This window comes from Ovis canadensis, chromosome 11 (genome assembly GCF_042477335.2).
Source record: "Ovis canadensis isolate MfBH-ARS-UI-01 breed Bighorn chromosome 11, ARS-UI_OviCan_v2, whole genome shotgun sequence".
NCBI classification, from domain to species: Eukaryota; Metazoa; Chordata; class Mammalia; order Artiodactyla; family Bovidae; genus Ovis; species Ovis canadensis.
The window spans coordinates 63706880-63734264 of NC_091255.1; the positions used below are offsets into that span (position 1 = coordinate 63706880).

Sequence of the window (27385 nt, forward strand, 5' to 3'; positions counted from 1 at the left end):
GCACAAGAGAGCCAGCTCTTATTTTTTTTTTTTCAATTGGAGGCTGATTACTTTAAAATATTGTGGTGGTTTTTGCCATACATTGACATGAATCAGCCATGGGTATAGATGTGTTCCCCATCCTGAACCCCCCTTCCACCTCCCTTCCCATCCCATCCCTCAGGGTAATCCCAGTGCACCAGCCCTGAGCACCCTGTTTCATGCATAGAACCTGGACTGGCGATCTAGTTCACATATGATAATAGACATGTTTCAAAGCTATTCTCTCAAACCATCCTACCCTCGCCTTCTCCCACAGAGTCCAAAAGTCTGTTCTTTACATCTGTGTCTCTTTTGCTGTCTCGCATACAGGGTCATCGTTACTATCTTTCTAAATTCCATGAAAGTGAAAGTGAAGTCACTCAGTCGTGTCCAACTCTTTGTGACCCGTGGACTGTAGCCCACCAAGCCCCTCCATCCAGGGGATTCTCCAGGCAAGAATACTGGAGTGGGTTGCCATTTCCTTCTCCAGGGGATCTTCCCAACCCAGGGATCGAACCCAGGTCTCCCACATCTCCTCTCTGTGCAGGCAGACGCTTTAACCTCTGCACCACCAGGGATGCGTTACTATACTGTATTGGTGTTTTTCTTTCTGACTTACTTCACTCTAAAATAGGCTCCAGTTTCACCACCTCATTAGAACTGATTCAATGCATTCTTTCTAATAGCTGAGTAATACTCCATTGTGTATATGTACCACAGCTTTCTTATCCATTTGTCTGCAGATGGACATCTAGGTTGCTTCCATGTCCTGGCTATTGTTAACGGTGCTGCGATGAACACTGGGGTACAAGCATCTCTTCCGATTCTTGTTTCCTGCGTATGTATGCCCAGCAGTGGGATTGTTGGCTTGTGTGGCAATTCTATTTCCAGTTTTTAAGGACTCTCCACACTGTTCTCCACAGTGGCTGTGAGAGCCAGCTTTTAAACAAAAGGAATACACAGTACCCAGACTAAACAGTGTGATGCCTGGGGGCATAAAAAACAGCAGGGATTATCTGAGACTTCTGCTCAGGTACATTGGCGTCTGAGACAAAAGGAACAATCAGTACTCAAGATCTTGTCACCATTTAAAATGTTGCTATTTTACTCATCGCAGATTTTCCTACATTTTAATTTTTTTAATGTCTTATTAAAAAAGTCACTAACCGTGACTATGGGGCCATGAAATTAAAAGACGCTTACTCCTGGGAAGGCAAGTTATGACCAACCTGAAAGTGAAAGTGAAGTCACTCAGTTGTGTCCGACTCTTTGCAACCCGTGGACTCTAGCCCACCAAGCTCCTCCGTCCAGGGGATTCTCCAGGCAAGAATACTGGAGTGGGTTGCCATTTCCTTCTCCAGGGGATCTTCCCGACCCAGGGATCGAACCCAGGTCTCCCACAATGCAGGCAGACGCTTTAACCTCTGCACCACCAGGGAAGCCCATGACCAACCTAGAGAGCATATAAAATAGCAGAGATCACTTTATCAACAAAGGTCCGTCTAGCCAAGGCTATGGTTTTTCCAGTGGTCATGTATGGATGTGAGAGTTGGACTGTGAGGAAAGTTGAGAGCAGAAGGATTGATGCTTTTGAACTGTGGTGTTGGAGAAGACTCTTGAGAGTCCCTTGGACTGCAAGATCAAACCAGTCAATCCTAAAGGAAACCAACTCTGAATATTCATTGGAAGGACTGATGCTGAAGGTGAAGCTTCAATACTTTGGCCACCAGATGCGAAGAGTCAACTCACCGGAAAGGACCCTGATGCTAATTGGAAAGACTGGAAAGATTGAGGGCGGGAGAAGGGGAGGGCAGAGAATGAGATGGTTGGATGGAATCACCGACTGGATAGACATGAGTCCGAGCAAGCTCTGGGAGTTGGTGATGGACAGGAAAGGCTGGCGTGCTGCGGTCTATGGGGTCGCAAGGAGTCGGACACGACTGAGCTACTGAACTGAAGCCCACACCCACACCCATAATAAACGCGGGGTCGGGGGAGCGCTAGCTATCTCACACTCGGCTTCCCCGCAGCCTTCGCCTCTGGCAGCAGAGATGCTATTATCTTAACAAGTGATGGCTGGAGCCTCTCCTCAGCGCGACCTTTTGTCCCTGTCCTTTTGCCTCCACTCTTGGAGGGTTTTGGGAAAACTCTACGCCATCCCCGAGCCAGCTCAAGGAGGCCCGGCTCACCGGCTGCAGCCCTGGTAGACCCCCTCCCCCTCTCACGCCCCGGGAGAACTCGGCGCGCGTACCCGGAAGCGGCGGCCCGGGCGGGTCCAGGGGCGCAGGCGCAGTCCTCTTCAGCCGCGTGGTCCCGCCCCTTCCCAACCCCCCGGCAAAGCTGTGTGGGCGCGCGGGCGGCCGCGGGCGGCCTCTTTCCGCCGCGTGGGACCGCCTGACCAGGGAGAGGCGGGTTGCTGATAGCGTCTCGGTTCCCCCCCGCACCACCACCACCACCTGGGCACCTCCTTGACCTTCTTCCGGGGTCCGCTTGTCAGGGGGCTGCTCTGAGGCGCCACTGGCCGAGAACAGGGAACTCGCCCGCCCCGGCGGCGCCCACAGCGGCACAGCCGCCGCCTCTCGCCCTGTCCGCGGTCGATCACGCGCCTCGGGGCCGCGGTGAAGGAGAAGGGGCGGGCCGAGGCGGCCGGGGGGCGGGGACTCGCCTTGTACCCGGGTGGCTCTTAGTGCCGGCCCCGCGCAGGAGCTGCGGACTCCTGCTGTCGCCGCTGCCACCTACGCTGCCTCAGCCGTCGCCTCGGCCCCGCGCTGCCTCAGCCGGCCGTCACCATGAATCAAGACCTGCAGAAAGAGCGGGCTGGCGCCAGCTTCATCCCGGAGCTGCTCACGAATGTCCTGGACGGCAGCCCCGAGAACACTCGGCGCCGCCGAGAGATCGGTGAGGGCAGCTGGCCAGGCCTCCTCCCCGCCTTTCCCGAGCAGAGCTGGCGGTTCCCTCCGGGAGGAGTCGGGGGTGTGGGGGCGCTGTAGGGCCTAGGCCACAACCTTTGGCCCAGCTTTCAGGGAGTCGCAGGACCCCCGCACTTCTAGGGGAGGCTGTGGCGGGGGGGAATCGCCCATCGCGAGAGAGGACCTGTGCCCGTGAGTCTGAAACCTGGTGTGATCCCAGAGAGCTTTAATGGAGCCGTGAATTTCTTGTCTTCCCCTTGGTACCCTTTAACTCCCTACCAGAGAACCTCATTCTGAAAGACCCAGACTTCCAACATGAGAACTTGAATTTCCTCAGCCGTAGCCAGCGTTACGAGGTGGCTGTTAAGAAGAGTGCCACCATGGTGGAGAAGATGAGGAAGTTTGGCATCGCCGATCCTGATGAAATCATGTGGTTTAAAAAGTAGGTATGCCTTAAGCTTAAGAGCGAGGGCCTAAGCCTGAACCTTGAATTCGCCATCTGTGGTATCCTTTTTCATAGTGTTTGGCGTTTGAAGACTCAAATTCACATCTTTTCATGTCATTTTAAAGTCCTATGTGTGGACAATGATGTTTACTTTGATATTTAAGCCTTTTAAAGGGCTGACGTTTGTAGAAAGCTTGTGTGAAGATGCTGTAATTTTCTTTCTCAAGAATCATACACATGCGGTCCAGACCTCTCAGTTTTGAGCGATTTAAATGCAGAATGACTTTGCTTCTTCTAAAAAGGAGGCCTGCTAAATTTAGAAGCTGAATTTAGAAGGATGTTTTCTGTTGCAAAGACCAAACATTATATATTTTGGAGCAGTAACAGATTGTATTTTCATATACTAATGTAGCTCTTGAGTTTAAAGTAATGGAAAATATGAGTGGATGAGGAAGAACTTTAGTCAAGCCTCAGAATGGATATGAAATATTCTGAGAACCCCCAGCTTTGTTGAATCTGGCGAGGGTATTTAAATGGCCCTCCTGTGCATATGAGACGTCATAAAAATATGCCTTGGTCCTACTGCTGAAAGAGTATGTTCTTTTTTCAGACCATCTTTTTGTTGTGTTTTTAGTTAGAAATAAGACACACACTTTTTTTTTGCCTTTATGTAAATATACACTATAATTATATAATGTTAGTATAAGATTCCTTTGATTTGCAGCATTTCTTCTCATTTATTATTGGGCATTTCCTGTTTTAGGTCTCTACATTTTTTAAGAACGCCAGTATTTTCATCAATAGAGAGTAAATGATTTGGATGGTACAAATTTAAGAGTCAAGAAAAATGAAACAATGAAATATGTTGCAGGCTCTGTCTTTATGTTGCAATAGGCATTCCTCCCTTATACAACTGCCAACTGATATATTTGGCATCTATTTTCGAGTTTGACCTGGTTATTCTTGTCAAGAGGAAATTTACTCCCGATCACACTCAGAACTTCTTTCCATTTTAGTTATAAAAATACAGTTAATTTGGTAGTCCAGTCAGAGTACTTAACTAACTTCCAAATGCTCTTTTTTTATTTTTTAAAGTTTGTAACTTGTGGCTGTGAGGATATCGAGGTGGAGTAACTCCTAGAAAATTCTGTTTCTGATTTACCTGAATTGAGTTTGTGAACTTGTAAAATTAGTAAAATTTGATTTTTCCTTAAAACAAGAGGTTTGTTTTGTTTTACTTTTAAATGGCTGCTTCCGTGTGTTTCAGAGTTAGTTAGATTTCATAATCTGTGGTGGTGCATAATGTGTAAATAGACTCCAGTGAAGTCACAGTGACATAGAACACAGTCCTTTATGTGAGTTAAAAATCAGGCGACACCAGCCAGTTTTTTTGGTTTTTGGTTTTTTTTTCTGTAATGTATTTTATGACTCAGACCTCACTGTTTGGGAAAAAGACAAAATACAACCTGTGGCAGGCCCTTTGACATCCTTTCAGTATTTCTGGGATATGACAGGAAGATCAATGTTTGTTAGAGAATGTTTCATTAGTCTTGGCAATTACTGAACACCATCGATTGTTACTTTAGTCTTGGCAATTACTGAACACCATCGATTGTTACTCGCACCTGTGTTTTATGTATCACTAACAAACTTAACTGTGACGTACCATTAATTGTCAGATTCATTGGATGTCTTAAACGCTAAAATTGGCTTTGGGGAGAGGGATGCTATGATTAATGAAATATAGTAATATTTCTCTTTCTAGGGATTTGGGACATTTACTGGTCTCTTTTATATCCAATTTTCCTGTCACAAAATGAAACATGAGAATATTTTGAAACTGACTAAAATATTAGTAAAGTACTTTGAGTTTTCTCAACTCAAGCAGTAGAAGAATTTTTCTCTCCATTCCTTGAGAAAGTAAGACTTTGCTGTTTGGGGAATATACAAACTCCTTTCCTGATCTCCTTTTCTGAAATTTTGTCTTTTAACTATACTGTTTGCTATGCAAAAACTAAAGTATTTTTAAAGTAACAAAATTCCAATGTGAACCAGTCGTGATTTTTTTTTTTTTTTTTTATCCTTCTTAGGTTTTTAAAGCTAGTTCCTTGAAAAGCGTCTTCAGGGAGAATTAAACAAAACTTACAACAAGTGCTCAGATATTGTTCTTTAGTTAATTTCAAGAGGCCTCAAAAAAAATCTCAAAAACATAAGTATTTGATAGTCTTTATTTTGTATCACATATTTTTTCCCTCTCAGTTTCTAGAATTAAGTATTTTGTGTCAACATCAGCACTTTACCAACCCAGAGCCTCCTCTCATTTCCCATAAGGGAATGGCTGTGTCTTGTATTGCTACTGTTTTTAGCAACTAAATTACTGCTTTTATTACTCAGAAAGTCTTGCAGGTTCATTTCCTCCTTCAATGAAAGTGAGGTCACTCAGTCGTGTCCGACTCTTTGCAACCCCATGGACTGTAGCCTACCACGCTCCTCCGTCCATGGGATTTTCCAGGCAAGAGTACTGGAGTGGGTTGCAATTTCCTTCTCCAGAGGATTTTCCTGACCCAGGGATTGAACCTGGGTCTTCCACATTGCGGGCAGACGCTTTACCGTCTGAGCCACCAGGGAAGTCAATAAAGCATGGCTATTAGGGAGTGCTGTGGTGCTCTTGCCTTTGAGAGGCCGGTTTTTACGTTTACCTCCACATTATCCCACCTTAGTGAGATGGGTATGTTTTTTGCAAAACGTCTTCTCTCTCTAGAACAGCTTCTGTGAGAGTTACCTAGAAACTCACTCGCCTCTTCTGTTCCTCCACTTCCTTTGCCCTCTTTGTCTCCTTGCAGTCTAAATTAACATTTAGTATTTGTGTGAAAATCAGAGAACCTCACGGTTAAAAAGCATTTTTGATGTTGGCTAGTCCAGGCACTCCTTGAATGTTTGAATCTGTCCTCAGCACCCCTAAAAGGTGGTGGTATGGTTTTAGGGCCTCCCCAAAAGTAAGTTGGCAGCCTAACCCCTCTTTCTCTTGAATTTATGCTCTGCTTGTTCTACAAGCCAGGACAGGGTGGTTACACTGCTTTCTGTCCATCCCTTGAAACATCATGAGGGTCAGTTAGATGATACTTTGTACCTTAAACTGTTTATATAGATAGAGCTGACAGAATAGACCCCTATAAAATCTAGCTTGGCATGGCTGAGGCTGACTAGTGTATATAACTTGTATTGACTACTTCACAGATTCTTTTAGGGGAAAATCAATAAAGACTGAATTTCATTAAAATTAGAATTCCTTTAATCTGGACTAATTTTCAGAGACCCTTTGTGATTTTTAACATATTCGCATTACCTGCTTTACCCATCTATAACCTCTGAAGATGTTTATAGATTTGTGCTTTGGCCCCAGAATGTATACATACTATCCTGGACATTTGCTTTCGTTACTAGGGGAAAATAGTTTAAATTATTCTTCTTTAGGACATTTTGTTAACAGCTCAGCAAATGTAAATGTTCTATGGAGTTTCTTTTGATTTTCAAGACAAGTGAAGCCTAAAAATAAAGCAAAAACACACGCTCATGTTCCAAGAAATCAAACCAACAAATAACACCAACAAAATAATAAACAAAAGAGGTCTGAGGCTGAAACATGGGTAGAATTTGCTTCCTGGATTAAATGTGAAATTCAGAATCCTGGCCCTGAAATGACTAGGGGGAGAAGAGAAACCACTAGATTCTGCCTTTGGCTTTTTAGATAGCATATGATAAGTTTGAGTCTCAATTTCATAAGAAAGGGGTTTAAATTTGTCTGACCTTCATCCTCAGGGCCAAACGTGTCTGGCGAGAATGGTGGTAGAATGCAGTTTCTAGAATAAGGCTGAGAACCTTTTCTTTTCTCTCCTGTAGACTACATATGGTCAATTTTGTGGAACCTGTGGGCCTCAATTACTCCATGTTTATTCCTACCTTGCTGAATCAGGGCACCACTGCTCAGCAAGAGAAATGGCTGCATTCATCCAAAGGACTCGAGATAATTGGCACCTACGCCCAGACGGAAATGGGCCACGGTTAGTCCACATTTGAGGGTCAGTGGGTAGCCCAGTCAGGTCTTCAGTTAACAAATGACTCTGGGCATTTGACTTTTTTTTTCCTTCCTGCTACACGTTTGGAATTTTATTATTAAATTGATAAATCTTAAAATTCAAACTGTTTCCTCATAGTTTATTTCCCCATAAACTGGTCCAAGATTCTGGCCTGAAAGATGTATCACTGTTATTTTTTACCATTGCTGTGTACACCCAATTAAAATGGGTATCGAGCAGTTTGGAAAGGTGGGGTTGAAAATATGGCAAATTGCTCCATTGTGTGGGTGTCCGATTTAAAAGACCTAGTTGGAAATTCTTAAGAGGCTTCACGCCTCAGCAACATGTGAAAGATGCTTTGCTTTAATGAAGTTAAAAATGTGGATTTTTAATGAGACAGAGGGTTAAAGTGGTGAAGGCTGCTAGGGGGTTTGGGAAAAAGTCCATGATGGTCTTCATTTCGTTTCTTTTCATTTGTTTTTCTGTACCTGCCCATGGACTTTGAATTCTTGGTTAAATTGTTCTGAAAACCTTTAAAAAAGTTTTTGTTTGGTCTTGTGAAACAAGTTTGTTTTCAACAAACAAGGCCACAGATGGGCTTAAGGGTCTTGAGTTTGAGCTGCCCAATGTCATTCCTAATTATCAAAATGTTTCCCTCATGTAAATAAAAGAAAGCAAAGAAAAGGGAGGAAGAACGGATGCAGATATCAGGGACATTCCTCTTTTGTGTTTGATTTGGTGCTTTTTGGCTTGTGAATTGGTTTAAGTAAATGTCCTTTCTCATAATGCCTGTGGGCACTGCAGATCCTGGTCATGGGACAGTTTTATGAACACCCTACCAGGCACCCCAGGATGGTTAGCACTGAGATGACAGACCTGAGGGAAGATATCCTAAGGGAAGAAAGATCACATTCCTAGAGTGTTCCTCTCTTGGAGTGTGTGTGGGTGTTTTGTAATCTTGAAATAGCTTTGTGGTACAGAATCCTTTTTTGTTTGTTTGTTTTCGAATTCATCACTGAATCTATTTAAGAGGCATACGGTTCACCGGAGACATTAGATGTAAACTGTTGTGAAACTAAATGAGTCTGATCTGTTTATCTCTTGTTGGTCTGTCTTATCCTTCTGCCTCTGTTTATGAAGTATATTTCCCATGTATATTTGAAAGAAGAGAGGAAGAATTGAAGACTTAAACTTCACTGGTTTGAGGAGCGCCGAGGGTTGGATTAAGGTCCTGTGTTGCTCTGGGCAAGATTGTATTTGTTAGTCTTCTTTCTCTTCTTCCTTCTAGTTTCCAAATGTTTTCTGGTGTTTGAAACCAACTTTGTCTTGATCTCTATGGTTTATTAGAGAACAGAGTTTTAAAATTAGGTCTTGTTTCTTGCTGGAACTTTGTCAGTTCATATTAGTTGTGCTTTGCTGAGTGCTGTTCTTTTCCTAAAAAGCCAGTCTGTTGGCTAATTAATATCCTGTAAGAGTATAATCTTAGAGAGAATATATAAAAAGTACTTCAGCATCAGCGGGATTGGAAATAGAGCAACTTGTACAGGATGATTTGACTACTTAAATTCTGAGACTTTGGAACATTGGTCAACAGTGATTATCTCACGTTCTTACAGAATTAGCTGTAACTTCCAGTTTGGGATTCTTTCGCTTCTAGGAAGCCTCTGAGAAGTGAAGAAATTAAAAGTGCTCAGTCTTATTCCAGGATCCTCAAGAATCTTAAAATTCAACCATCTGCAGAAAGTCTAGCTCACCAGTGTTCCTCTTCCCTCCTTTAAAGACACTTCTGTCTGTATGGGCACACAAACCCAACACATACTGGGTCTGTGGATCTGTGAGCCCTAATCAAAGGCAGAATCCTGGACCAAGGAGGTTGCATTGTCTCCCCGGGACTGCTTTGTTAAAGAGACTATCTGGGACATGGTCTAGGGTTAGTTATCTCCTGACCATATATCTCTCCAGGTCATAAAGCAGATAGTGTCTTGGTCGTCACGGTTATTTGATCATTTCAAGTTCTGGCCACTTCATAGGGATTCTTCTTGCCTTTTCTGTTATTATAATTATTCAGGAAAATAGAGCTTCTGTAGTACATGCTTATCATCCTTGAAGATGCAGCAGTATCTTTGCAGATTCCCATCTCTAATACTAAACTGTGAAAATATTCTTCCTTTGAAGCTTGAAAAATAGGTCATGCACTTGATCTTGTAAGTCCCTAATCTTCTTCTTCCTGGATCTCACTGCTCTGTCTCTCCAAAAGCCTCCAATCCTCTTTTTTCCCTTTTTTTTCCATTCTCTTCCCTGTTGGCCTTCCCATGAGACTTGCTCCCTGGATATTCTAATTTCCCCACTGTTAGTAATAACAATATAAATGTCTACAAAAGCTGTGTTCTTTGTGTTATGCCTTTGGAATATCTTTCTCAGAGATGAATGACTACATTTGAAGAGAATGAGTACTTTATAGGTTTTGTTGCATAAGACATGGAATAGGTTTTGATGTATTTAGTGTACTCGTGTCTCCTTTGTCCCATCAACATGGTCGCTTTGGGTTTTTTGCTACTTTTATATCTATTTAAGAATTAAAGTTTTCATTTACCAATGCTGATGAGCTTGGATATTACTCTGCATTTCATATGTATGAACTGGCATTTTCTCCTTTGAGTATTGGATACATAGAATCTGCATGTTGATCTTAGAAAGTTATATTGTTTCTATTGGCTCTGTTTCATTAAATATTTTGGCCTCAGTGCATCTGTCTCTGACTAGGTATAAGTTTTCTTCTCATATCTTGGGTAATTAGCTTCTGTTTTATTCCCATTTTTGTTTGTTGCATTCGTGCTTAATGTTTTCACTTGTGTATGATACAGAGTGATCAGTCTCACATACAGTATTTATGTTTGTTAACTAATAGCTCTTTCACTTTATTATGTTCTTTCTAGTTTATCTTAGAGTTTTGTAATAGTTTCAGTTTATTTATGGAACTTTAAATATATTACATTAATTTGTTTCTTTCTGTTTTTTTCTCTAACATCATAAGCTTTGGCTCATTGTTGTTTTAAAGATATTTAAAAATCTGATAGGATAAGCCTACTATTGTTATAGCCTATGTTTCAAGATATTTGTATTTAGTGTTCTTGCATACTTATTCTTTTTGATAAACTCTGATCTCAATTTATCAAGTTCTAAAACGTATTCTATAGGAATTTAAAACATGTGTTACATTAAATCCCAGTATTTTCTTGGGAACTATTAATTTTCCTTCGTACTCTGAGCTAGGAATTAGCGATTTCTTTTCTGTTACTCGGATCTTTCATTCATCCTAGTAGGTATTTATGTGTTTTCATAATTAAATCTTTAATATTCTGAGCTAACTCATTTAAAATTTAAAAATATTTTGTTGCTGTTATAAATCACCTTTCTCTTTAATGGGATTTCTATTTGAATGGTTCTAATGGATAAGAATGAATGATTTTTTAAAGCCTATAGCTTTTCTAAATGAATTTATGATTGATGGTGTTTTGTTGTTGATTTCCTAGGATTATAATCATGCTGTCCACTGAATTGCTATTTTGATTTCTTCCTTTCTCAATATGTTGTTAATCTAATCATTCATCCTCACTACTGGCCAGCCTTCCCAGCCCTGTATCATGTAGGAGATACGGGGAAAGACTTTTGGTGTTAATGCTTTTGAAAGAATTGACTGCAGCTCCTTACCAAGTAAAATGTTGGTGCTTTGCAATTATAAAGTAAATTAATTTAAAATAATTTATGATCTTTATCATGCAAATATCAATACTTGATTTAAATAAAAAACTATCCAGGTAACTTTGTCCTTGTAACGTTTCTACATTTCCTCTGCTTCTGAATAATCCTTACCCTAGTTACAAGAGACATTTTACTCCTGGAAACAGCTTTCAGCTTCAGAACAGTTTGTGATGATAATAGTCTTCCCCTTGTGCTTCTCAGTGTGCTCTGCGGTAACCCTTGGTGTTGGCATTATTCTCTGATACACACCCGCCCATGATGAGTCTGAAGGGCACCTCAGAGCGACCTCTCCTTCACCAGGAATTGGTCTGGTTTCTAGCCAACTCAGCACTGAGAGTGGTTGGCTTTAGGCCACAACATTTGACCGTAGTTCAGAGTTCTCTTCTTACAGCTCCTGCTGCTGCTACTAAGTTGCTTCAGTCGTGTCCGACTCTGTGCGACCCCATAGACAGCAGCCCACCAGGCTCCCCCATCCCTGGGATCTTCTGGGCAAGAATACTGGAGTGGGTTGCCATTTCCTTCTCTAATTCGTGAAAGTGAAGTTGCTCAGTCATATCCGACTCCTAGCGACCCCATGGACTGCAGCCCGCCAGGCTCCTCTGTCCATGGGATTCACCAGGCAAGAGTACTGGAGTGGGTTGCCATCGCCTTCTCCTAGGCACACTTTAATTTTTCTTTCTGCACACCATTCCTTTAAAAACAGGACAGTTGACATTTCTGTTTGTGAGTGAAAGGTACTCTCTCTTCTCAGGAATGTTGTTTTTCCAAGTATTTTCACTATTTATTTAAAAAAAAAAAAAAAAACACTTTTTATTTTGAAATGACTACAGATTCATAGGAAGTTGCAAAAATAGCCCAGAGACATCCCATGGACCTTTTCACTCAGTTGCCACCAGTGGTAATATCATATAGGCTTTCCAGTTTGACGCTTCCAAATCTTAACTGATTTGGCAGGTCTTTCTAATGTCCCCACCGTCATCCTCAGCTCAGATTGCACTAGAAGACATGATTAGGCTACAAGATTTTTGTCCTTGTTTTGCCATGATCTTTTTCTTTTGGTTGTGCTTTGAGGCCTGTGGGGTCTTTAATTTCCCAACTAGGAATGAACCTGTCCCCTTACCCTCATTGGAAGCTTGGAGTCCTAACCACTGGACCACCAGGGAAGTCCTGCCATTATCTTTCTGACCTGAAAACACTTAATTCATCTCAGCTTTAATTTCTTTGTAAAATGAGGAAGTTATTCGTGCATTATTTGATTTTCATGTGATGGTTAGCTGAAAGCTCAGCTTACCCCAACCCTTGTGGAAAGGCATCACAGATCAGCCCTCACCTAGCACCCTCCCCCTGATTATTTCCTTCTTCAAGTGGAACAAATGGAGAAGTTTTGAAACTGTTCAGGCTCATTTCTAAGATAAAGAACATAGTAAGAGCAATATAGAATTGATTAATTTAGAGCTGGAATTTAGATAAAAATGCCAGAAATGGCAACCCACTCCAGTACTCTTGCCTGGAAAATCCCAGGGATGGGGGAGCCTGGTGAGTTGCCGTCTATGGGGTCTCACAGAGTTGGACACGACTGAAGCGACTTAGCAGCAGCAGCAGCATGCAACATTACAAAGCTGTATAACACTATTTCCTATTAGAAATAAATTCACATAAAAGTCTAGGGGACTTGCAAATTTTAAGTGGAAAGAATGACTTTAGAAATTGGATTTTAAATGACAGTTAACATGTTTTTTCTTATTTTGTTTGATTGTAATGGAGCACTTGTTATGCATGAATCTGTTATTTGTGAATATCATGATCTTCACTAAAAATTGCATGTCTATTTATATCTGAAATTAATTACTGGAGTGAAGAGCACCGTCAGTTTTTGTATTAAATTGTTTCAATAGCATGTGGCTGGATATTTTAATCAATCCAAATGAAATGACCAAAATTATGTGAAGAATGTGGATTAATGGTGGATGTTTTATAGACAAATAGAAAAGTTTTCCAACCCAGAAACATGATTATTAGATCCTGGAAAAATTTTTTCCAAGAGAACTTTTGTGTTTTCCCATCTCAACTTTTCATTAGAATATATGTCATTGTACAACTTCTCCATTCCATCAAGCCTCTTCAGAATTTTTATTTACCTTAATTGCAAGGCTGTAATCCTTTGCCTTGGTCACATGGTCTTGGCTGCACAGGCTTTGGATCAGTTCCCAATCCCTGCCAAGTTATTTTAGAAATGAGTCACATTAGAAAATACTTCTCACCAATTTAAGAAAAATGAAAGTAAATAAGAATTATAATGTAATACAGAAAGGGGCAGTGCTCCCATCCATGATGAAGTCTACTCAACTAATTCATACTTAACAGAAGGTATTTTTTTTCTCCTTCCCTTGCTGTTTGTTCAAATTGCTGATCTCACACCTGATGACTCTCAAATGCCCATCCTTGGTATTTCTTTGAAGCTTTGTGCATCGAGGGCAGCCTGGGCCTCTGGATCTTCACTTGGGCATGTTCCTGCCCACCTTGCTGCACCAGGCAACCGAGGAACAGCAGGAGCGCTTCTTCATGCCTGCCTGGAACTTGGAGATCATTGGCACTTATGCCCAAACAGAGATGGGTCATGGTACGGTGCATTCAGTCTACCTTCTGGGTTGGGTGGGGCTCTGCAAGCCTAGTGCACGTGGGGCGTCCATCACGTGCCAGCAGTGGCGTCTCCACGTGCTGTGTGAGATCTGTTTAAATGCAGTCTTTCTGCAGCACTCCAGGTTTTCACATGTGTAAGTCTTGGCATAGACAATGCCTTGGTCAGCGGAAATTAAAGCTTATGCTTATCAGAGATATACTGATTACTTATTCATGGCTCCCCTTCAGCAAATCAAGAATTAAAGAGTTAGGTCTTACTTACTAAGTGGTTTTTCAGGTTCATTGCTTTTGTACAGAATTTGTATAGAGAGTCTGAACCCATCTCTTTTTCTTCATTACTATGATTCCCTTTGATACTGATACCTTAATGAACTTAAACAGATTCCAGAAGAAATACATGTTAGTAGCATGTGTGCTAAAGGGAAGTGAGTGGCCTATGTAACCAAAATAGGCAGCATTTTTTACCTTGACATTATTTGTGTTGATTCACTAAATTCAGTAGACTTCTAAAGGGGGCTTTGGCCAAAGTTTAGTAAAAATAAGATAAGTTGTACTTCCAGGTAATTGATTTCACATTCTGTATATACGACCTTTCTTTTTTTCTTTGCATCCCCCACCTGCCTTTCGCTGTGAACTGGATGGGGCTCAAGCTGGTGGCACTTGTTCTGTGTTGGTATTTGTGTTTGAATGGTATCAATGCATCTACTTCTGGCTTCTGGTTTGCCCACTTGGAGGTTTCAGAACAGCTGGTCTAGTGTATATTTGCTCTTTGTTCCTTATTCCTGTAACAGCTTCATCTTAATTTGATTGCTTAAATTAAATTTGACTTTCAGCTTTGATGCTAAATAGTGTTTTACAGGATGTTCCTAAGACACAAAGTGGAATACTATTTGGTTCAGTTGTGCATTTGAAAACGCTCTGTCATTACCTGTTCTATAAAAGTTTCTTCTTTGGTGAAAGGAGTCTCACTGTCTGATTCCTTGATTCCCATCCAGGGGAAGGTTGATCACTCATAAACTGGCCATTTCTGTTATTCAACTTGGAAGTTTCTGAATGTTTTACAATTAATTTTAAGTGGTGAATGAAATCTGGCATTATCAAAGCAATGTAAAAAGTTCTCATCATTGACTTCAGGATAGGGAGAGGGTCACATAGAACATTTTTCTGTAACTTTTTTCAAAGAATTTTGGCACGTTTGTATTAGAATTCAAGGGCTTGCCTGATAGCTCAGTTGGTAAAGAATCTGCCTGCAATACAGGAGACCCCAGTTCAATTCCTGGGTCGGGAAGATCTACTGGAGAAGGGATCGGCTACCCACTCCAGTATTCTTGGGCTTCTGTTGTGGCTCAGCTGGTAAAGACTTTGCCTGCAATGCGGGAAACCTGGGTTTGATCCCTCCTAGAGAAGGGCAAGGCTACCCACTCCAGTATTCTGGCCTGGAGAATTCCATGGACTGTATAGTCCATGGGGTCGCAGAGTCGGACCCGACTGAGCGACTTTCACTTTTTCATTAGAGTTTAAAACACAAATCCCTGTCCATCTCCAATAAACATGAAAGTGGTAAACCAGTCAGGATTAAGTGAAAGCCTAGTGTTGGAAGCCTACAGGGTGAACTTGGACCTTATTGTTGGACTTTTAGAAATTTTTAAAAAGTCACCATTACAGGTCTTCTTTTCCTCAAAATGGTTATAACTTTTAAAGTTTTAAAGCTTGTTTTCCTTTCTAGCATTCATTCTGAAATAAATTCTCAGTTTATAAGAACTGTAGCTGCAATCTCTTCCTGTCACGTGTTATCTCATTCTTTGTTATAATACAGAATTCCAGAATGTTGAATTGGTGTGGTAGACACAATACGAATGAGTTGAAATTGGCACACTGACAACTTAGAGATGCTTTTAAAAGGGCAGTTAACTTCCCTGTTAAAGTCATAGCCTGTGATCTCAGGCAACTATGATTCTTATCTGTCTTTACATTTTCTTTTGGTTGATTAAATAAATGTTCCCTATCCACTGCTGTGCAGTAAATAAAATACAGAAATGAAACATACTTGATGTTTATATTTTCAGCTTAATACGAACTATCTGATTTAAGCATGGGAAATTCAGGATCTTGGTTATCAACCGTTTGTAGCTCATCTACAGATTTTTTATTGTTAGATGTTGTTACTCTCTGAGATGCTAGCGCTTTAAAGGAACTGGACAGATTTTACCCTGTACCTGTTTTTTCCCATATTCTATCTGAAGTAGGTAAAATTCATTTCCTTAGGAACTCATCTTCGAGGCTTGGAAACCACAGCCACTTATGACCCTGAAACCCAGGAGTTCATTCTCAACAGTCCTACTGTGACCTCCATCAAGTGGTGGCCTGGTGGACGTAAGTGAATTTTTTAAATAGTAACTGGATGTTTTGAAGACATTAGAACATTGTGTTTAGAATATAGAGCGTCTATGAGAATATAATTTTGAAATATAGAAAGAACTCTTAGGGCTTAAACTATGCTGAGCTTTTCACATTCTCTTGTGTTACCTGTTATAGATATTTAAACACTTGTAAAGTGCAGAGGACAGCTGTCAATTTTGCTGCTTTTCATAGATTTTTATCTAAGCATTCCCATGTATTAGCATAATTTCCACAATCATCATTAAAGTAATTAAGTATTCCCAGTTTGGTTAGTCATTTATGTATTGAAAAGTATTTGAGGGACTTCCCTAGTGGTTCAATGGCTAAGACTATACCCTCCCAGTGCAGAGGGCCTGGGTGCAATCCCTGATCAGGGAAATAGATCCCACATGCTTCAACTAAAGATCTCGTATGCTGTAACTAAGACTTGGCACAGCCAAATAAATAATCAAACAGAAATAGAAATGAGTATTTTTTTTAAAAGAAAAGTATTTTAGTTTTTAAATTTTTGTTATAATAGCTTTGATGTGAAATTTATTTAATATTGTCTTCTATTCTGAGTTATTGTTTTAGGATACATATATTTCAAATGAAGAATTTTGTTATCCACATTATATATTTTAATATGTGGTATTACATTTTAACAAGGAAAAAAACTAGCATGCAATAAAAGGGAAATATTTCTGGATGCACTAACCAAAAATCTCTTAAAGCAGCGTATCCTATAGTACAATGGGGTAATCTGCAGTGGTGGAATATTCTCTTATCTTTGCCGTTCAGCGTGGTAGCCACTGGCCACCTGAACACTGGAAATGTAACTAGCTGACAGAGGGACTGAATCTTCTATTTTATTTCATCATAGTTAATTTAAATGTAAATAACCACATGTGGCTAGTAGCTACTGTCTTGGAAAGCCCTGCCTTAAGGGAGAAAAAGGAAGTAATTTAATGTTCTACGATTATCCTAAAAATGTCTTTATGTAAATGAATGAAAAATAAGTAGAACAAGTAAAACTATCTTCTTTAAAATGCTATCAAATTAACATGTTGTCTACCCTAAACTTAGATAATATTATATGTCAGTTATATTCCAGTAAAAATACACACACATATATATGTGTGTATTTTTAAAATGAAGGCTTACTTTGCCAAAATTCAATGAATTTTGCTCTTGATGGAATCTTAATCTTATGTTTAACATATGCTTTTCTCTCTTTTGTTTCTGGCTTTTGAAAATGTGAGAACATTTGCTCACTTTTCCTCTCTCGTTCTCTTTTATGTTGTAGTTGGAAAAACTTCAAATCATGCTATCGTACTTGCCCAGCTCATCACTCAGGGGAAATGCTATGGATTACATGCCTTCATTGTACCTATTCGTGAACTTGGGACCCATAAACCTTTACCAGGTTAGGATTATCTAATGTTGAGATGGAAAATTAAACCAGTCACTGTCTTCTGCAAAAAGTATAATATGTAACTAAAGAAGAAGAGGGGAGCCAGGAATTCCAGAACATAAACCCCTTGTAACTTTCCTTTCATCTGCGGTAGGTATTACCGTAGGAGACATTGGCCCCAAATTTGGCTATGATGAGATGGATAATGGCTACTTGAAGATGGACAACTATCGTATCCCCAGGGAAAACATGCTGATGAAACATGCCCAGGTACAGTGAGATGGAAAATAGGAGCAGACATGTCAGACATGGGGGTTTCAGTGGCCATTGATAATCATAGGGTTGGGATGGTCTGTTCGTTTAGAAGGTAATAACAGATTTTTTACTTCTGATGATGCTTTTATTGTGACCATGAAATCAGATCAGTTGACAGGTGTGAAGAGCATGTCTTGGTTTGCTAAACCAGTGGGGCTCACACTTTAGCATACATTAGAGTCACCTGGAAGGCTGGCTAAAACTAGATTACTTAGCCCCCAGAGTTTCTGATTTAGGAGGTCAGGGTGGGGACCGAGCATCAGGTGGTACTGATGCTGCCTTTCTGGGGACCACACTTTGAGAATAAACTGCCTCTTGGGTTTAACAGAAGGAAGCATCCATCTCATGTTCTTTTTCCAGGTGAAGCCTGATGGCACATACGTAAAACCCTTGAGTAACAAGCTGACCTACGGGACCATGGTGTTCATCAGGTCCTTCCTCGTGGGAGAATCCGCTCGGTGTCTGTCTAAGGCATGCACCATTGCCATCCGATACAGTGCTGTGAGGCATCAGTCTGAAATCAAGCCAGGGTAAGGGTAAAGTCTGAGATGAGCTCAGTATTAAAGGTCTTGCGTGAACCCCATCCAGATATCAAAATTCCCAAATGTGATGTGGAGAAAGTGCATTTGTTATAAAATTAGCTAGAATGGCAGTGTACTGGGTCTGCTACTTAGAATCTAAACTTCCTTAAGTGGAAAGATGAGAATAAGCACCTAATTATTACTTTTAACTTTCTAAGAGAAACGGTAATATTACTAGAGCTTTATAAGTGAAGTATTCAAAACACTGAAGGTGTGGTGTGAAGGTTCTAATTGCTGCTCATAACTACAAATTGTTTAGTGAAAGTGACATTCCCTGTTGTGTTCCTGGGCATAGTTTGTTCTTATTTCCGCCTACTAATTGGGCATGACTGTGATAAACGTTTTACTCTTAAAGAAGAAATAAAGAAATTGGTAAGAGCAGACTTGTTTTGCATGCTCAGTGGACCTTCTTAAACTTTCAGTATTAAACTTAGTACACTGGGTCTTCTCATATTAGTGGTCAGGATATAGTTTATTCTACCAACTACACCCTTTAACATTGCCTTCCTCCTGTGAAGTTAACAAAGTTTGGTTCTGTATGTTGCCATGAGATACTGTTTTCATAGTCAAACTAGAAAGACTGGAAAGATTAAGAAAAATACAAATGTCAACTAGAAAATCCTGTTCACGTGTTCAACAGGGTGGTTCAGAGTGTGGTCTTCTGTCGCCAAATAGCCTAGATTTAAATCAAGAATCTGCTACTTACTAGCTCTGTGACCCTGGGTAGGTTCTTAACCTCATTCTCCCCATCTGTAAAACAGAGCTAATAAAAATTATCTCACAGGATCTTTGTGAGGATTAGATAAATTAATCTATCAAAAGTGCTTAGTCCAGAATCTGGCACATAGTGAGCTCTGTATAGGCATTTATTTATTTTTGTTTGTTTTTCCTTTTTTCATATACTTTAGTGAACCAGAACCACAGATTTTGGATTACCAAACCCAGCAATATAAACTTTTTCCCCTCCTGGCCACTGCCTATGCCTTCCAGTTTGTAGGCGCATACATGAAAGAGACCTATCATCGGATTAATGAAGACATCGGCCACGGGGACCTGAGTGAGCTGCCTGAGGTCTGTGTCTGGTCTCTGGCCCTTGTGGGAACCCTTCTTGTTCGTACTTCCCTGTGGGATCGTGTGCAGAGAAAATTAAACATTGGGATACCTTGAAAAAAAATCCATATTTTTATGGATTTATCCATATTTTTAAATTTCAGAATTACTGTACTATGTTGGTCCTTTATTGAGCAAAGGAACCTAAGTGGTGCCTTTTTTTGCCACGTAGAACAGTTCAGAAGGGAATGTGGTAATATTACTAGTTTAGGCTAGTTAGATGAGAATGTTTTTCAGTTTACATACATGGCAAGTGATTTTGTTTGGTTTTTGTTGGGTTTTTTTTGGCCACACCAGTCTGCTTGCGGGATCTTAGTTTCCTAATCAGGGATCAAACCAGGCCCCTGGCAATGACAGCACAGAGCCCTAAGCACTGGATGCCAGGCAAGTCCCTGGCAAGTGATTCTGCAAGTGACCCTTTCTGTTAAGTGAGGTTCAGTGTGTCTATTTGGAACGCAGGCTGTCAGCACCGCAGACATCCTGATGGCCTGTGCTTCCCCCTTCAGCTTCACGCGCTCACCGCCGGGCTGAAGGCTTTCACGTCCTGGACAGCAAACGCAGGTATTGAAGCCTGTCGGATGGCTTGTGGCGGACATGGCTACTCTCACTGCAGTGGACTTCCAAATATTTATGTCAATTTTACCCCAACCTGCACCTTCGAGGGGGAAAACACTGTCATGATGCTGCAAACAGCCAGGTTAGAATCTAATTCATGATTTCTATGCTATGTTCTCAGGAATGTCCGAGTCCTTTCCACTGATACCCGTTCCCGTGTTTTCTCTTCGCATTATGTTTGTTCCTGAAAGATGTCATTTTGCCTTCCATCCTGACCCAGGATGTTTATCTTGTGCTCAGACTAGTATGAAACCCCTGTCACAGAGTTTAAAGTCATTACAAGAGTTCACTTTATTTGTTTCACGGGAAGCATAGTTACTGAAAGCGTGTGCCCTGGTGACTTCTAGGTTCCTGATGAAAAGTTACGACCAGGTGCACTCAGGCAAGTTGGTGTGTGGCATGGTGTCCTACTTGAATGACCTGCCCAGCCAGCGCATCCAGCCACAGCAGGTGGCCGTCTGGCCAACCGCGGTGGATATCAACAGCCCCGACAGCCTGACAGAGGCGTACAAGCTTCGAGCGGCCAGGTGAGCGCACCCACAAGAGCTGGGACCGGCAGCTGCAGGGGCCTCAGGCCTAGGGCCTAGGTGGGAGGCACGAGTATTCACTGTCACCTTCTTGGGCTCCAGTTTTCCAGGTTTTTTTTTTTTTTTAAACAGATTAGTAGAAATTGCTGCTAAAAACCTTCAGACTGAAGTGATTCGCAGAAAAAGCAAGGAGGTAGCGTGGAACCTAACGTCCATTGACCTTGTTCGGGCAAGTGAGGTCAGTGATGGTTCTCCCCACCCTGCCGCCGGTCCTTCACCACCCCCTCATTTTCTTAGTACAGAAACCTTATCACTGTTGAATTTTTTTCAGAGATTCTTACATTCTGGTGTTTTCCTTATATCTAGGCACATTGCCACTATGTGGCAGTTAAGCTTTTTACGGAAAAAGTCCTCCAGATTCAAGAGAAGTCCATCCAAGCTGTCCTAAGGCGTTTGTGTCTCTTGTATTCTTTGTATGGAATCAGTCAGAATGCAGGGGATTTTCTTCAGGTCAGGATTTTCTAAGTTTAAGTCTCTTTATTTATTTACTTAATTTTTTACGGAAAATAATTTTGGTTTATTTTGTAGTTGTACCTGTGTGTGTGTCTAGATATTCATAAACATCTCTCTGTATACGTACCTTATAACGTCTGTGCTTGCTTGCTCATTTCTTCCCTTCAGGGGAGCATCATGACAGAGTCTCAGATCACCCAGGTGAATGAGCGCATAAAGGAGCTGCTGACTGCGATTCGCCCTGACGCGGTTGCTCTGGTGGATGCATTTGATTTTCAGGATGTGACGCTGGGCTCTGTGCTTGGCCGCTATGATGGAAATGTGTACGAAAACATGTTTGAATGGGCCAAGAAATCCCCACTGAACAAAACAGAGGTAAAAAAAGAAAAGTGTCTTTCACCTTTTGAAGTTATTCATTTAAATACTAAGGCAGGAAAGCCCTCAGAGAATGACCACCTGTGGAAGCGTTGAGAGCTCTTATGACCCCTTCAGACAGTCCCTTTATTGGAGCAGCAGATTCTGAAGGGAACAAGACGTTTCCTATAGAACGTGGGCCTCTAGTTTCCTTAACTAACGACAGTTGAAACATTTCACGCGTGCACACACACACAGCACTGCGGTGCGGCTCCCTGTACCCTTGGTCACGTTCCAACCACTGTCTGCCCATGGCCAGTTGCGTCTCACCTGAACCTCCCAACTGAGAATTATTTTGAAGCAAATCCAAGGTATCAGGTAATTTTATTCATAAATATTTCAGTATGTATCTCTGAAAGATAAGGATTCCTTTTTTAAAAAAGCATAACTGCAGTACCGTTCTCACAGCTAAACAAATTAACAATAATTCTTTCATATCATGAACTAGCCAGTCAGTGTCCAGATTTTTTCCCCAGTTAGCTCAATTCTCCCCCCATCCCCCTTTGATTTTTTTGAATCAGGATCCAAATAAGGTTCAGATAATTTTTTGATTAAAAGTACGTTATTTTGGGACTTCCCTGATGGGCCAGTGGTTAAGAATCCACCTTCCAATGCAGGAAACGTGGGTTTGATCTCTGGCTGGGATCCCACATGCCATGGGGCAGCTAGAGAGCCCTCGTGCCACAACTCGAGAAGCCCCTGCACCACAACAAAGAGCCTCTGAGTCATAATAAAGAGCCAGTGCAGCAAAAAAACACACACACACAAAAAAACGCTATTTTAAATTGTAAGCTCTTTATCAGTATTGTTTTCTGTCTCCCTTTCCTGCAGGTCCATGAATCCTACAAGCACCTAAAGTCACTGCACTCCAAGCTCTGACATGGCTTGATGATAAGTGCAGTCTGCCCCTGAAAGTAGCTGTTCTCCTTACACCTGTCACACAGACTGCGTGGAATCTTGATCAAATTCAGAAAAGCTGTAGAGCAAGTAGTAAATTGACCCTTTCCTCTTTTTATAAATGAAAAAAGAAAACAGATTTTGCAAATTAAAGGAAAAAACCAGATGTGTTTTACAAGTGCAATTAACACTGAAAGAGACTATTAAGCATTCAGAAAAAGCTTTAAGAAATGCAGTGCGACTTCCATCTGTATTGCTGCTGATACCAGGAGGCCAGGACTTTTGATAATTAGTAAAATTTAACTACTAAGTAGTTAATTATTTTCACATCTTAATTGCTAATCACTGGATATACAAGTGTTTTTAAGCAGAAGTGTTTTTTTAAGCAGGGTAGAACCCTTCCAAGCTTTCTTGCTTGTGTCCTAACACAGCTGCTAGGGTCCCGGCTAGAAAGCAGGAGTGAAGAAGAGAGACTGGGGGAAAGGAAACTAATCAGGAAACCTGTGAGTTCGTGCCTGACACACTGACACCTTTCCTGCCTGCTTGCCCTCCTTTATTGGTGTATTGCTCCTATCTTAAGTGTTCACAGTAGCATCTTTCCAACCCAAAGATTTCTTGAGCACAGGCTCCTGCAGGGTCTCTGCCCTGTGCAATTCGGAACTAAGCTTCCATTGGAGGGTTCCCTAAATTGTCCCTCTAGTAGCACTATAGCTCCCTTTGCCTCAGCTTCTCGGGAAGAGGGAGGCAGCCAAGTCATCTCTACATACAACTTTTGGCAACTAATGAGATCTCCAGATCAGTGGTTGATCTCCCTCTCCTGAGAAAGATGCTAAAGAAAGGAGAAAATTAGTCACAGTTCCTTCTTAGAAGAATAAGGGCGTGGAGAGCTATCAGTTATGGTTACTGTAACTTTGGTGACCATGGTAACTACATTTTCTAGAGCAATCCAGATTTCCTATATTCTGGCACTCTGGCAGAAGCCATTAAAATGCTTGGAGGTTACTGTGTCTGGCCTTGGAAAAATAAAAGCATCACTCATTGCCTCTTATGCCCAGGAAAGTCCTTTGACAAACCATGTGTTCTGATTTTTTAATCAGAAAATATAATCATTGAAACAGTGACTAAAGGATAAATGGAAGCTCCATAGAATGTTTCTTACGGTATATCTGGTTTTATTTTCAGTATGTTTCTAGGAGCTTTATCTGACTTGCTAAATTGTCCTTTCAGCTGAAGTCTAATTTATACAATCATTCTATATTTAAAAGCTAAACATGTATCTCATGATGAATTTTTTCTTCAAATCAATGTAAAACAAATCACTTAATTTTCTTGTTGTTGTTAACTGTATTTGTAACCTCTGTCTCATGAAGCCAGTTGTTCTAGAGTCAGTCTTGAGAATGTAGTATGTTAATCAGGGAAATGTAATTCCCTTCTTGGGACTTTATCTATCACTGGGATGGATAAAATCTATCCCAGTGAAACTAGTAATAGGAGACGTTCAGGTCCAGCAGAAGAAATACTGCCTGTTGACACAAGCCTTAATCTTTCCATCAGGAGAACTAATTGATAATTGTGTTAACATTGAAGTAAAAAAGCACTCTGTAAATCTTGTATGGGTATCTCTTAGGACTAGATCAGATTCTGGGAAATATAGTAAATTCAGATTGCTTAATATTAACCTGTTAAATATAGAATTGTTTCCAGTTAGTGGTTAAAAATCTTATTCACAGAGGGCTAACCCATGGCCAGGACATGAGGGTTTTTGAAATGACACCCACACAATCTAGCTGCATAGGTCTGGGATCTAAGCAGTTTGAAACGTGGTGGGCTCTGCCAGAGCCACCTTCAGTCCAGCATCTTGAGTTTTATTTGAAAGCTAGATCTCATATTGACAGTATTTTTATTAACATTGAAATGTTTTTAACTTATTGACTATAATTAAAGAATAAAGGTACCATAAGACCTCAAGAATTTGTCACTATCAAGATGGAAAGAATGTGCCATGTAAAATTAAACATAAATTTAAATTATGAAGAATTTTAAGATGTAGATTTAGGTAACACTAAACAAAAGAAGAAGGAAGGAAGGAGTGAGACCTGCCTGAGCAGATAGCCCTAAACCTGCCATGATGCTGTCTTTGTAGAGTATCTGAGTGCTCTGTCCACACAGGAATACGGGTTTGTTAGTTTCTCATAAGGAAGCAGCAGACCCAGCTTGCTGTCCCTTAGAAGCCAGACTTTGCCACAGATAAGGTTGGTTCTGTTGGGTTCTTTTGTGAGCCATTTTCATAAAGAGTACAGATAAATTTCAACCTAATCTCCAAAATGATGATAAACCTGAGCAGAATTATCGTTTCTATTAGATGATACTGACCTAACCCTTTGAAAGATTCATGAGGTTTTTGCTGTTTGTAATGGATGAAGTTTGCTACATCCTGAAGTATTTGGATTTCTACTTCGTATCTACTCAGTAGACACTGTGGTATACTTCAGTGTTTGGACATAAATGACCTCAAAGCACAGTTGGTCCCAAAGCCTTTGCAGGCCTTCCTGTTCTTGTCTTCAGAACATCATACCACTAAGTAGCAGCTTACTGTCAGAACATTCACTTAATTGCAACATTAACCATGTTCACATACTTTCTGAGAACTCACTGGTTGTAATTTCAGATAACATACACCTGGAGGCGTTTAATCATTTGTAACATTGTCATTAGAACTCAATTCTTGGATTTTCTTCAGTGCAAGGCTTTGGTTGCGGGAGATATATTGATTCTTGATCCTTGAGTTCTCTAGGGAACAAAAATTCCTCTAATGACTTGCCCAGAGTCCTACCCCTGAGTTCTTTCTGTCCATCTCAGTAAAAAGAAAACTAGATGCAGATGGCCTGTAACACCCACTAACCATTTTGTGTACTGTGCAAGGTATGCCTGGGGTTATAGATTGTCCTCAAGCAGTTAGCTGCTGCACCAGCTGGAGAGGAGCCTTGCCAGGAAACTGATGATTCTGCTTGAGGCCAAGAGTCTTCTGTTGAGTCTCCTGACTCATAAAGGTTTTCATGGAGAAATGCAGAGATCAGCTAATTGAATATTTATTATTCCATTCCTGGAGGATTAGACCAAGTCACTGTAAATGAATAAAATGTCTTTTCATTTTAAAACACTGGTGGAGTTTTGCTTATAGCTCTCCAAACTCAAATTTTCATTATTATTCCTGTGGTCCATGATAGTAAATATAGAAATACAAGGAAATTTTAGAGTTATCAGATGTTAGCTTTTGTAGACTGCAAATTCCTAGGTTTCAGAGAATTTTTTATTTTTATTTTGTATTACATATAAGTGAGCCACTGATTATCTCGAGGAAAATCATGGAACATTGGGAGGGATATTAAGAATTCTGAAGCAAAACAGTTTAACCACGTTACTGTCAACTGTTTCACAGATTAGGTAACAACGTGATTGTCCATCTTCTGCATAATATTCCAACTGATGACTGCTTGTTTGTAAACATTTCCAGTTGCTATGAATTCAAGGAAATTACTTTGGCGCATATAATTTGCTACCTTCTTACCCCTTTAACTGTCGTGGTTTGAGTTTGGTTCCTACCTGATGAAGTGTATTTAGCATGTATTGTTCCGCATGCCTGGCAGGACATGTCAGTGAAGGTGGGAGTACTGGAGGAGGTGCACAGGTCCAAAGACTGAGTCACGGTTAGACAGTGGTGACCCACCAACCTTCGAATAAGCTAAACCACTAACCCCATCTTCCTTTGTAAAATTGAAAAACCCTTAATAAACTCTGTAATCAACACAAAAAGTGTTACTGTCTTTATTAGGTGATGGTGTTGGGTTTCATCCTGGCTTAACAGCTTTGGCTTTCATAATTGAAGGTCACAGCCACTTTCCTAGTCTTTATGGTTTCACGGCCCATCAGTTTTCCACTCTTCACACGTTTCTCACGCCCTCCCCCTTTCCACCAGTGAGCCCTCAAAAGAATGCTGAAGGAACTTTTTTTTTTTTTTTCCGGCTGTACCTGTGGAGCATGTAGGATCTTACTTCCTAGAGCAGGGATCAAACCTGTGCTCCCTGCTGTGGAAGCGCGGAGTTTAATACTGGGCCACCAGGAAGTTCCTGGAAGAACTTTAAATGTTTGGAGCCTAGGTGGGCTTTCCTTGTGGCTCAGCTGATAAAGAATCCGCCCGCAATGCGAGAGCTGCTGCTGCTGCTAAGTCGCTTCAGTCGTGTCCGACTCTGCGACCCAGAGACGGCAGCCCACCAGGTTCCCCTGTCCCTGGGATTCTCCAGGCAAGAACACTGGAGTGGCTTGCCATTTCCTTCTCCAATGCATGAAAATGAAAAGTGAAAGTGAAGTCGCTCAGTCGTGTCCGACTCCTAGCGACCGCATGGACTGCAGCCTACCAGGCTCCTCCGTCCATGGGATTTTCCAGGCAAGAGTGCTGGAGTGGGGTGCCATTGCCGTCTCCGGCAATGCGGGAGACCTAGGTTCAATCCCTGGTTTGGGAAGATCGCCGGGAGAAGGGAAAGGCTACCCACTCAAATATTCCGGCCTGGAGAATTCACAGTCCATGGGGTCGCAAAGAGTCGGACACAACTGAGCGACTTTCACTTCACTTCACTTTGGAACCCAGGTAGTGGTAGTTCTGCAGAAAACCTGGAGGAAGAAGCTCACCGGCCTCGGAACCCCCGTACCGCCGGCTTAGCAAAGGGGCGTTGAGGCAGCTCCTAGCAACGCGCCCAGCGGCTAACGACG

General features: G+C 41.3%; 2 protein-coding genes across 22 annotated transcripts in view; one reads left to right on the forward strand and one right to left on the reverse strand.

The window, feature by feature from the left end:
• TEN1 (TEN1 subunit of CST complex) overlaps positions 1–3320 on the reverse strand; it is a 23934-nt gene extending 20614 nt beyond the window's left edge. For 2 of the 19 annotated variants that reach the window (XM_069542214.1, XM_069542208.1), the window contains exons 1-2: positions 2495–2636; positions 2273–2415 (exon numbers count right to left, since the gene is read on the reverse strand). The gene's annotated coding sequence lies outside the window, so the exon portion shown is untranslated. Of the gene's footprint in view, positions 1–1188 lie in introns of all 19 variants that reach the window. The other 17 variants (XM_070289217.1, XM_069542218.1, XM_069542211.1 and 14 more) reach the window with 15 other exon arrangements.
• Positions 2323–26431, forward strand: ACOX1 (acyl-CoA oxidase 1). 3 transcript variants are annotated; one of them, XM_069542124.1, is made up of 15 exons: positions 2342–2919; positions 3213–3372; positions 7276–7436; positions 13673–13833; positions 16119–16226; positions 17539–17658; positions 17801–17916; positions 18322–18491; positions 19451–19613; positions 20159–20349; positions 20615–20794; positions 20927–21032; positions 21161–21304; positions 21476–21682; positions 22553–26431. In XM_069542124.1, the coding sequence occupies exons 3-15, from the start codon at positions 7372–7374 to the stop codon at positions 22598–22600; spliced, it is 1779 nt and encodes a 592-aa protein (XP_069398225.1). In that variant the 5' UTR covers positions 2342–2919; positions 3213–3372; positions 7276–7371; the 3' UTR covers positions 22601–26431. The 3 variants fall into 3 exon arrangements, with proteins under 3 accessions (XP_069398223.1, XP_069398224.1, XP_069398225.1); XM_069542122.1 differs by lacking the exon at positions 13673–13833 and having other exon boundaries at positions 2323–2919; XM_069542123.1 differs by lacking the exon at positions 7276–7436 and having other exon boundaries at positions 2323–2919.
• Positions 26432–27385: the final 954 nt, after the last annotated feature.